We start from the raw sequence: 12,342 nt of genomic DNA, 5'->3' as shown, positions 1-12,342 counted from the left end.
CCTTCTGGTTGCCTGGTTAAGCACTTCAACTGTATTACTGTTAATAAGGAAACTATTGATGTTATTATTACTTTTGGGAATGAATGGTCAAAGACCTGCTTAAGAGATGAACAGATTATTATTTAAAGAATGCATTGAATAAAAAAGATAGAATGCAGTTCTCCTGATATGTATCTGTTTTTTTTAGCCATGATAGGTCCAGACTAAAATATCTCAACATTAGATGGATAAGCATGGGATTTGGTGCAGAAATTTGTGGTGCCCTGACTATGTATCCTGATGACTTTGGTGATCCGCTGACTTTTCATCACCGCGAGGTTCACAGTTTTGTTTTGCAAATGTCTCAAATTTGGATGGATTTTCATGAAATTCCTGGACATTCATGTTCCCCTCAAGAAGAATTGTAATTACTTTGGTGGTCCCTTAACTTAGTTAAGTCATAGTGCCATCATCACGTCAAAGTTTTAAATTTAGTACTGCAAATTACCTTAACTACACAACTAATCATTCCCATTAGCCCCAGCTGTACTTGGTGTTAATTAGCTAATTTTAGCATCCTAGCAATGATGGTGAACAGTGCACCTGTTAGGCATCAATGTGTTAACATTAGATTAGCTTTTTTTGACTCCTTTTGGGAGAGATTTATCTTGGTCATTCAAGAGAACACAGATGAGTAGCAGCACACAGTCTCTCCAAATACACACAAAAATATCTGTATACATACGTACAGTCAAACTACATTTAACATTCAGTAACACCCACAGATCCATATACACCAGAACATACACACCAAGCTATTGCACATTCCCCCAATAAAAGGGATAATGTTTGAGTTAACTTTCACCTGCTATTGTTTTGCAAGGAGGAATGCATGATGCCATTGGAGTATATAGGGGTTCACCTTCATCGGTTTCAGCTTGTTTAACAGGGTCTTAGGAGTATGGTATTTTAAAGCTGAGTTAAAATCCATAAACCTTGGTCTAGCATAGCCTCCAGGATTTTCAAGGTGCTTGATAATAAAGTGTGTTGGACAGTTAAGTAAAAATCATTCAAATATATTATTTAAAACATCAATTTAATATCTTATTTTAATCATGATTCAAGTGCATCTTCTTCCTCTAACTGTCTCAGTCTCTCAAACTTCTCCTCCTCTAAGTGGATTACAGCCTATCCTCTCTCTTACAAAGACACCGGCTTTCAATTGAATCCTTATCTCTCCACCCCTTCCACCTTCCTCCTAGGATCCAGTCTATCGCTCTCCCCCACAGCTTATTGCATCTCCTCCTCAATGTGTTTTTACAGTTTGTCTTGCTTTTAAAGGGAGTCGTCACCTACAGTGACGTACAGGCTGTAGCTAAGACCATCACAGTCTTGCTCACTTGATCCAGAGGTCACTCAGTTGCCATGGAGACACCAGGTGTAACCACTGTGGGGTTGGGGTTGTGTGTCATGCTGCTGATCACTGGTGAGTACTGTTGTCAATTTGCATTTTTTTTTTTTTTTATATTTCACTTTACTGTAGCTATTTCCTGTGTTTCAATAAGCTATCTCCTCTGTGGTTGCTCATACATGCAAGTGTTAACAAAGTTGTGACCATCAGACTTAACGGGTCAATGAGCATCCGTGTGAGTGTGCTATTTTTGGTGTGTGTATGTTCGTGCGAACTGTCTAGGGTCGAATGGGTCAGTCTGTTACCCTGCAGTGGAATCACTGGACTTAGGATGCCTCCTGCGGTGGGATTGTCCCCAAGCCAGTCCTAATACCACCTATACCGTGCAGACAAAGACACAGGGGTAAGTCTGTGTGTGTGTGTGTGTGTGTGTGTGTGTGAGACAATCCTGTAACTTCACATACAGACACAAGACGCACTCAATTTTATTCCCTCACGTTTTTGTATTTCCGTTTTTTTTTATTGTAACTGACAATTATTTTTCAATACGCTTCTGGTAACTATTTATGCTTGTGTGTATATATATTTAGTATTTATATTTAGTTTAAAGTTACATAACCATAATAAGTACTTCTGCTGCTGTGACACTACAATTTATCCATGTGGGATCAATGACAGTTATCTGTATGGTCATACTACACATTTTAAAATTTGATTAGTAAAGTGTACTAGATCAAGTGCTGAATTAAATAAGACTACAGAGTTATGCTTTGATAAAAAAATATGTGGTTTCCACTTTTCAAGCAACAAGCATAATTTGCTTTCCATATAGGAAGGGAAATAAATTGCAATAAGAAGACATAAGGTACATAATAATTATAATAATCGTATAGCAATATGACAAAGTTGCCATCTCAGTTATACAAAAATTTCAACATTTAGATTAAAAGAAACAATATGTGAAATCTGAATTGGAACAATGCCTTATAGTTTAGGCCTACATCATTTCAAATGACCTGACCTAAATACTTAACCGCTTTAACATTAATGTATGAATCTTGGAAATTAAAGGTCTAATATTGTTCTATGCTGAAACCTTTAAATTGCACAGACATATAAAACATGTGCTGGTGAAAACCTGTGATTTGAAGAGATTTTTTTTCTGTTTTTGCTCATGCAAATACTTGTACATCACGTGATTGTGTACTCTTGGGCGTACTCTTGTTGCAGAGGCCCCTGGCAGGACGTACCCTGGTGTGTTTGGGTCTCGTCCCGCAGCTGTGACGTCTCGCAGGCCTTCTCAAACTTGGAGTTGTACAATATGATTCGTCTGGGCGTCCACCTCAGCCCCAGCTCCACCGTCTGGATGAAGCCACGCAAGTTTGACTACAGTGACTTCAGTCAGTGAGAGTCTGCAGTTGCTGTATTACAACAGTTTTAAGAAAGCCTGTGATACAGAGTACATAGAGCCTGACAGTTCCCCTCTCTCTGTTGCATGGTTCAAAACGGTTGCTTTTAAAAGTACATTAACCTGCTTTTATTTGTAATAGGATAATGAAAAGCACCTCTTTCTCTCCTTTGCCCACTCCAGCCTTCAGCCCTCCTTCTGTCTCAGCCTCTTTGAAAGATGACCAGCTTTTGGTGAAGGTGCAGTACCCCTGTGCTGCCAATAGGAGGTGCTCCCCAGGGAGGTGCTGTCCCATTTCTGAACTAATTGACCCCTGGACCACAGTGACTGTATACAATGAGCACAATCACTCGGAGTACCAGGTCTGACATGCTATTTGTTTTGTTGATATTTATATAAAAAACGTAACCCTCTGTGAAATAAGCAAATTTCTAAAGACCTGCAATGGGATGCAGCATTATAAACAAGAAAACACTGATGTTGCCATTTTAAATCCACTTGTTTATTAAAATGTCAGGTCTGATGTACGATTGCATCCCAAATGCTAAAAATAATTGTAATGAAATGTGAAAAAGTGTTACTGCAATCAAAGGTCCCCCTAAATCAACTCAGTGTCAGTGATTATTTTTTACCTTTTGAATCTCTGGTTTTATTTTGAAAAGCCCAGTGCTTTGTGTTCTTGCAGAGCCGTACTGTTTGGACCCAGGAGGTGGTGTCCCATGTGGACTTCTCAGGCTTGGCTCCAGGTCAGAACTACTGTGCTGTGGCCAACTTCTCCTTCCCGACCTTCTCCATTGCTGCTTCCCCAAAATCTGCTCCTCAGTGTGTCACGATTGTTTCCAAGTCAGGTGAGGAAAACTGAAGACGAGTCAAATTTTAAGTTTTGAAACTTTGAGGCCGTTAAATCCCATCATGACCATTTAGCATCAACCTGAAGTTCCCTTAAACTTTATCACAATTTAACCTTAAGAGGGTTACAAAGGAGCACAGAGGACATGAAAGATCATTGTTGCTCACTCAGACAGGGAGCCTCACAAAGGTCATTTGTTGTACGTAAATGGCTGTTGTCTAGTTTCCTCGAATGCAAAAGTATGCAGGTGTCTATTGATAAGTTTCCCAACCTAAGGCCAATGGGTCACAGCATAAATCTAATGGTTGGAAGATAAAAAAAAAACATTGTTCTGCTCCCCAAAATTATATTAGTGATTCAGTTTTTTTTTCTTCTTTTAAAGGTCCAATGTGTAGGAATTTCTCCCATCTAGTGTTGAGATCATATATCGTAATCAACCAGCTATGGTAGCCTTTACTCTTTTCAATATCCTTTTTCTTTTTTTGCGCAAAGAAGACTCCTGTTCCTGAAATTTGGATTTTGAATACGTGTGGTCCTCCAGGTTTCCTTCTTCAAAATTGCTGTGGCCGGGAAGCTACGATACCCATTAGCAGCATTAGCACCACCTGTGAGTTTATCATGTGACAGCGAAAACACAAAAGGCGGAGCAGTATGTCCTGTACGTCCCTTACCGGCTAACGTATTTCAAGATGGCGCATGAATATGGAACGTCTACTAGGGGTGGGACAAATAATCGATTCTTAGATGCATCACGATTCTCTCTAAAACGATTCAATGCTCAATTTTGATAAGTTAATACGTTTTTTTTTATTTTTAAATGTGTTGATTTTTATTTAAAAGTTACTGTCTCAAGTACAAATCAGAAAACCGAGTGACTGAAAGAGGATGGGATAACAGACAACATCTTAGAAAAAAAACACAAAAATGGCCAATAGGAAAAAAATAAATTAAATTTTGTATATATACACATGATCTAATAAGACATACATCAAATAATTAGGCAAAACACATATAGGCTGTTCATCTACTTTATCATATTACATCTGACCACCTCATGTTTCATGTTCTAAGAAGCCAATGATCCACCTTTAAACATGACTGAGCCTCTGACATGGAAGATTACTGGGAGAGAAGGTGACTTCCACAAGCATGTTTAAGCCTTAAGCTCGGAATGACTACAAAACAGAAACCTCAGTAGACAAAACATTTCATTAAAACTTGTGTGTGACAAATATGTCAAAATCTAAGCGTTGTCTAGCTGCTTTGTCTAGGAAGTGATTAGAAAACTCAGATTTATATGTATATTTTTTCACGCATGGAAATGTACATAAAAAAAATGTTGCATCGATAATCGGTTTAGAATCAAATCGTTGGTCTCTGAATTGGAATCGAATCGTGAGGTGCCAAGAGATTCCCAGTCTACCCCAGTGCATGTGAATGCAAATGTAAAATTTCAAGCCAAAAGGAATACTTGGAATTGATGGTGGTGGTAAATATTCATGAAAAAGGACAAGTTTGTGAACGGGCAAGACAGATTTTGATAATGAACAACTAAACACGTTACACACTGGGCCTTTAAATAAATGTGTTTTAAAATGTGATAAAAACTAAGTATACTGATTTTTTTTAATGCTTCAACAAATACATGTACAACTAAACATGCGAACAAAAGAGGTGCAAACAGGAACACGAGAATACATAAAACATAAAAAAGAGATAAGACATATATGAGCAAACAAGTAAAAAAACAAATACATTCATTTGAATTCAGTAAACATCATACAAGAAATGCTTTTAAGAATTTTCTTTTTTGAATTTTTTTAAACAAATCTTTTTCACGTCAGTTTTCAAAATTCAAAAACTACATATCACACACAGGTAGGGGTGAATTTGAAGCTAAGAAATTTTCAGGACTTTGTACAGTCTCCTTTTGTTTACTTCTTAAAAAGGATCAGATTCTGTGCTTTTTAAGGAGGTAAACAAAAAGGAGTCTGTGCAGTCCAAAGGGCCAATTAAATCTGCTGGTTTATTTTACAGCCTCACTGTTGATTAATCTTGTTAACCATGTGTGTGGAATTCTGCAGTGTTTTGTTTTCTGGGACAGCGATTTGTTCAACCGACCTTTATGTGTTCCCTCTTCAGACCTGCTGCTTGTCTTGTGTCTAGGGACAGGTCTGATTTCTCTGCTCCTTGTTCCACTTGTCACTGTGTTTCTGAGAAGACACAGACAAGCTGCACCAACCACTGACAACCAACCCAAGATTCCGGTATGATTTATTTAGTTTTTTACTCTTCTTAGAATTTACCAGTACAAAAGTGCACTGCCTCTCCTTGACGGATTTTACATCTTTATTTTTTCTTTCATTTCAAGTCGTCTGTTCACGATCCAGTCTCTTTGGTCCCCCTTTCTCCGGTCCCTGTCGACCCTTGTCACATCCACCTGGAATTCGCTGACGATCAAATGTCCATCGATTCCTCCTCCAAACGGGATCAGACTTCGACACACACCAGTGATCCTCTCCGTCACGACCCCAGCTCAGGTGCAGCGTACTGGGACAGCGGCGGGATGAAGCTGGTATCAGCATCCCACCTGTGCCTCACCCTATGAGAAAACAGGTGGGACAAATGGAGACTGAAAGGCTAAAAGACTGAGAGTCATCTTACTGCCAGTGTTGCTCTATAAAAGGTATGCATCAGCGGGGGTCTGTAGGAGTCTGAGGTTTGAAATAAAAGAGTTACGCTCCATTGAAATGTCTGGATAAGTATGTACAACTGCATGTATGGGAAAAAAAAATATTTTCAACAAGTGATTGTTATCAAAAATGTAAAATGATTGAAGAAATGAGATCATGGATACAATTTAAAAGAAGTAGTTTCCTTTGCGTTGAGAGGAGCCAGTTGAGGTGGTTTCAGGGTCTAATTCGGATGCCTCCCAGTGGAGATGGAACACCCTCAAGGGATTACACATCCCATTTGGCCTGGGAATGGAAGAGTTAGAGGACGGGGTTAGGAAGAAGGGCGCATGAGCTACATTTGCTGCCGCAACGACCACAACTCAGATAAATGGCGGAAAATGGATACATTTCTTTGACTCTCAAATATCAACTTTTGTATCTGCCAGCAACAGTCATGCTTTATTCCACAAGTTGGTTGACCTCTGACATTCATTTCTTGTGAACTTAAAGGCGCTATTGTATCGGTGAATTATTTTCATAAAATACGAGATCGCATTTCGAACTTGACGCGTTTGTCATTTCAGCTTTTCATTTTTTGGCCGACAATACAGATTAGCGCCGCCTGCTGTTATGGAGATGTATTACATCTCGCGCAGAATGTACGCTCAAGTCGGCGTCGCTTCGGTGTGTTCCGAAGCACTTTTTGGACCGACGGGAGCCGAATGATCAGTCCAACTGCCTTTTCTGCCGACGATCGGCCATCGGTTTGGTGTGTCAGAGCCTTTAAATGGAGTCCATTACTAGGAGGATGAATGAAGATGACCAAACATTGAATTGCTTGTTGAAAGCCACCAGGCGACCTCTAACATGTAATTCTCTAGCTGACACCTTTCATCGAGTGATAGAGATGTGGCTCCCAATTTTATAATTTTAACATATAAGCACATTCCTCTGGCTCTGTCTGTCTGTCCGATATGAGTCAGAGTGCTGCAGGGAACAGGGTCAGAGGATCGACTGGTGAGTGAGAATCACCAATGAAGCAGAAATAGTTTATCTGACAAGTCCAAAAGGAGCTGTTTTTCTGTGTATGTACCACTGATTCAGTCAAAAATCTAAATCTGGTTGCGGTTCTTCCCCCTCTGCCTTTTTGTGCTGAGGTCCAGTGACACTCAACAGGCCGGTCCAAACCATAAGCTTTATAAACATGACCCCCCACATGCAGCCAACAGCTCCTTCATGCTGCTTTTTCCCCCCAAAGTGATAGCCGAGGGTAGTTTTTTTCTATCACTCATTGCTCATTCTGACTCACAGTTGCCCCATCGAAGCTTCGCCGCCTGTTACCCGTGACCGACACCTCATCCTGCCTCCTGCATGAAAACAAGGAACATCTTGACAGTTCACTTTTCTGCCTTCTGTTCTGCTGGTGTTGCACTCTTTCCGCAACATTGGGGAGCCTTTGGGGGTTTGGCCGTCCAACATTGTTTGTTTCCCCTTCTACTATTTCCAGTCCACAGAGACCTCGGGGGTATCCAAAGCTCCACGTACAAGCCAGGGTGTATGGCTTTTATTAATAAGCATAGTGCTGGTTCTGCTTATGGAGAGATTGATTAATGTATGAAGCAAGAAGCTGGCTTGTGTGAATGAGCACCTGGCTACACAACAGTCGTGCTGGTACAAGATTGACCCTTTTTTCTTTTCTGCTATTTGCAGTCATTTTTCTTAAAATAACCACTGATATGGATTTCATTTTGTATATCATCTGGTTATGTGTGTATTGTGGCATGTGGAGTGAACTGCAGTGTGTTCCTGAGGTGACCTTTTTTGGTTTGCTTCTTGTCTTGCTATCAGATCATGATTTTTAAACTTGAAACTCACCTACTATGACTTTTTTCAACTTACTATACTATAACTTTGACATACTATGACTGATTTTTTTTTTATGACATACTAAACTTTTTTTTAACTTTTTTCAACGCTGACTTTTTTTTTAACATACTATACAATGATTTGACTTTATGTCGACTTACAATACTATGACATTTCGACATAGTATGACTTTATTTCGACATACTACACTATGCCTAGGATTTTTTTTCGATATACTATTCCTTTTTATAATTATTTTTTTGACATACTATAACTTAAAAAACTTTTGACAAACTATACTATGACTTCTTTTGACATACTATACAATGATTTGTTTTACTTTCTTCAACATACTATAGCATGACTTTTCTATGACTTTCTTGACATACTATACTATGACTTTTTTCAACATAATATATAACGTATGATTTCTTTGACATGCTATGCTGTTTTGTACCGGCATACTATGTCTTTTTTTCTTACTTTTTTTTTTAAACATACTATAGTATGACAATTTTTTTGACATGCTGTTTTTTTTTACTTGTGTCGACATACAATACTATGACCTTATTTCGACATATTATCCTATGATTTTTGTCAACATACTATAGTATGTCTTTTGTCTTTTTATTTATTTTTTACACTTATACTTTATACTATACAATGACTTTGACATACAAATACTGACATACTATTTGTGACTTTTTTTTGAAATACTATTATGTGACATTTTTTCAACATACTGTACTATGACTTTTTTCGACATACTATACTATGACATACAATACTGTGAATTTTTGTGACTTTTTTCGACATACCATACTATGACTTTTTGTGACTTTTTTTCCACATAGTATACTATGACTTTATGACATACTATACTATGACTTTTCTTGACATACTATACTATGACTTTTCGACATACTATACTGTGACTTCATGACTTTGACATACTATACTATGACGTTTTTATAAAAAAAATGTCCACGTACTGCACTGACTTTTTTCAACACATTATACTATGATGTTTTTGTGACTTTTTTCGACATACCATACTATGACTTTTTGTGACTTTTTTCCACATACTATGCTTTGGCATACTATACAATGACTTTGACAATGCAACACTTTGAATTTTTGTGACTTTTCTTTCAACATACTATTATGTGAAATTTTTTCAACATACTATACAATGACGTTTTTTGACATACTATTCTGACTTTTTCATCACTTTTTTCAACATGCTATACTATGACTATCACTTTTTGACATACTGTACTATCACTTATTCGACATACTATACTATGACTTTTTTATGACTGACATACTATACTATGACTTTTTGACATACAATATTGTGAATTTTTTAGACTTTTTTTTATGAGTGACATACTATACTGTGACTTTTTCGACATACTATGACTTTATTTTTTTGACATTATACTATGCTTGTTTTATTTCCTCTTTTCAACGCACTATACTATGGGTATGACCTTTCTATGACTTCTTTCGACATACTATAGAATTACTTCTTTTTTTTTAACATACTATACTAACTTTCTTCTTTTACTTTTAACTATACCATTGCCCTCCTCAGTCGCTACAGGACTCTCCATTCCAGGACCAGCAGACTCAGGAATAGCCTTCTCCCCTCAGCTGTCACCTCGCTGAAGTGTAGTGTGTACGCTGAATCATACACACTGTTAATACTGTTTATATTGCTCATACTGTACATATAAAGTGTATATTCCACATATTGTTTATTCAATATTTTCTTCTGTATATACACTGTACACACTCTACAGCTTTTTGCACTTGGTGAGATACCAATCCTGTTGTCTCAGTTCCTGCACTCTGTACAATGACAATAGAGTTGAATTTAATAATCTAACTATATAAGACTTTTTTGTATATTACTTCATTACTGCACAACTTGTGTACTCAGTTAACTCATCTTTCACTACTGTACACCAGTCTATCACACAAGTGTGTGTGTGTGTGTGTGTGTGTGTATGTGTATATATATATATATACACATTTTTTTTAAATGCTATTTAATATATTGTACTCTATTCCTATATTTTAACTTTAGCACTAGCCATATTGTCGTAGCATTGTCGGAGGGATCCTGAGAACTAAGATCATCATTGCCAATGACTGCTTCACTGGAATTGTTGTTCACATGACAAATAAAGAAGTTTGATTTTGCATGAATTGTGAATGTGTCATTGCCCTGTTGCGCATCCAAGTAGTTGCTGATAAAAAGGCACAATAGTTTTATTGTAAAGATAAGCCTAATTTTGCCAGAATTTTCAACAAGTGTGGCTTATACATATACAAAGGTGTCCCCGAATTTCAGTTGGATAGGCAGGGAAAATCATAGTATGCTATGCCATATAAGTATGTTATAATATCAAGAAAAAAGGCAATATAGTATGTAATTAAAAAAGTCATGAAAGAAGTCATACTATGTATAATATTTTGGAAAAAAGTGCAAGTATAGTATGTAAAAGTAAAATAAAAGTTGCATAGTATGTTAAAAAGTCACAAAAAGTATGTTGAAAAACTCAAAAACGTCATAGTACAGTATGTCAAAAAAGTAATGAAAAAAAATCATAGTATGTTGAAAAAAGTCATAGTATGTATAAAAAGTCATAAAAACATCATAGTACAATATGTCAAAAAAAATCACAAAACGTCATTGTATAGTGTGTCGAAAAAAGTCAAAATCATAGTATAGTATGTCGCAAAAAAGTCAGTATAGAATGTCAAAAAAAATGTCATAACAAAATTGTAGTATAGTAAGTCGAAAAAGTCCTAGTATAGCATTTCAAAAACGTCAAAGAATAGTATGTCAAAAGTCATAGTATGTCAAAAAGCCATAGTATAATATGTCAAAAAAGTCATAGTACAGTATGTAGAAGAAAGTCATAAAAAGTCATAGTATAGTATGTCGAAAACAAGTCTGTGTAGTATAGTAAAAAAAAAATCAAAAATGTCACAGTTTAGTTTGTCAAAATGTCAAAAAAGTCAGTATGTCGAAAAAAGTCATACTATAGTATGTTGAAAAGTCATAAAAACGTCAGTGTAGTATGGCAAAATAAGTCATAAAAAAGTCATAAAAAAATCATAGTATATAAAAAAATTACAAAAAGTCATAGTATAGCATATCGAAAAAAGTCATAGTATAGTATGTCGAAATAAGTCCCAAACGTCATAGTATAGAATGTTGAAAAAGTCATAGTATAGCATTTAGAAAAAAAGTCAAAAACGTTCAATAGTACGTTGAAAAAAGTAATTAAAAGTCATAGTATAGTATGTTGAAAAAAGTCATTGTACAATATGTCGAAAAAAGTCATAGTATAGAATGGCGAAAAAAGTCAGTACAGTCTGTTGAAAAAGTCATAAAAACCTCACAGTATTGTATACAGAAAAAAAAGTCATAGTATAATACTAGGGTCGGCAACCTTAGGCACGTGGGACCTTAACCAATGGCACACTGGCAATATGTGTGCAAGAGAGTTATTGATGTGTTGAAATCATGGTTGAAATGCTGAAGCACTCTCTCTCATCCGCATGCCTAAATATGGATGCATTATAAGACCAAAACAAATACATGTAGCTACTTAATATGCACGTGAATGACGCAATCGTTATGTTAGTGTTCTTCATTCTTGATAATGATGCTGGTTGTGTTGTTATTATTTTGCCACAGCATCGTTTCATTGAAAATTAGGCATACAGGACCTGCTTATCAGTCCATTCATCATTAAAGCTGGGCTTTTCCACAACTTTTTGCTTCAGGCTCTTTGACAGTGATATTTTTGTCAGCCCATTTTCCACCAATCAGGACGCTGCATACTAAAACCATGTTTCCATAATCATAATATACAATAATAATAATTGCAAGGTCCTGATTATGAGAAATAAAGGTTATCAAATGTTGCTATGGAATAAAATTACAGATTCCTTGGATATTACATTTTGATGTGATGTCATAATTAAACTTAATGTTGACATGGCACACTAATAAACAATACATTTTGAAAAGGGCACTTCATATTAAAAAGGTTGCAGACCCCCTGGTATAGTATGTTGAAAAAAGTCACAGAAAGTCATAGTATAGTAAGTCGAAAAAGTCATAGTATAGCAT

At 36.6% G+C, this 12,342-nt stretch overlaps 1 protein-coding gene across 2 annotated transcripts; it reads left to right on the top strand.

The window, feature by feature from the left end:
- The first annotated feature begins 1,324 nt into the window (after positions 1–1,324).
- Positions 1,325–6,393, top strand: LOC114545941 (interleukin-22 receptor subunit alpha-1). 2 transcript variants are annotated; one of them, XM_028564564.1, is made up of 7 exons: positions 1,325–1,465; positions 1,673–1,793; positions 2,621–2,790; positions 2,982–3,160; positions 3,484–3,646; positions 5,815–5,915; positions 6,020–6,393. In XM_028564564.1, exons 1-7 carry the CDS (start codon positions 1,405–1,407, stop codon positions 6,254–6,256), a joined length of 1,032 nt encoding a protein of 343 aa, XP_028420365.1. In that variant the 5' UTR covers positions 1,325–1,404; the 3' UTR covers positions 6,257–6,393. The 2 variants fall into 2 exon arrangements, with proteins under 2 accessions (XP_028420365.1, XP_028420364.1); XM_028564563.1 differs by having other exon boundaries at positions 5,791–5,915.
- The last annotated feature ends 5,949 nt before the right edge of the window (positions 6,394–12,342 follow it).

The sequence above is a fragment of the Perca flavescens genome, chromosome 19 (assembly GCF_004354835.1).
Source record: "Perca flavescens isolate YP-PL-M2 chromosome 19, PFLA_1.0, whole genome shotgun sequence".
NCBI lineage: Eukaryota > Metazoa > Chordata > Actinopteri > Perciformes > Percidae > Perca > Perca flavescens.
The sequence above is the reverse complement of the archived record's forward strand: the minus strand, read 5'-3'. Positions and strand labels throughout refer to the sequence as shown.

Bases quoted from the DNA above. Each gene is read 5' to 3' on its own strand.
- LOC114545941 (XM_028564563.1), top strand. From the start codon at position 1,405: ATGGAGACACCAGGTGTAACCACTGTGGGGTTGGGGTTGTGTGTCATG. The intron at 1,466-1,672 runs GTGAGTACTGTT...CGAACTGTCTAG, and splicing joins TGTCATGCTGCTGATCACTG to GGTCGAATGGGTCAGTCTGT. The intron at 3,647-5,790 runs GTGAGGAAAACT...TTCCCTCTTCAG, and splicing joins CACGATTGTTTCCAAGTCAG to ACCTGCTGCTTGTCTTGTGT.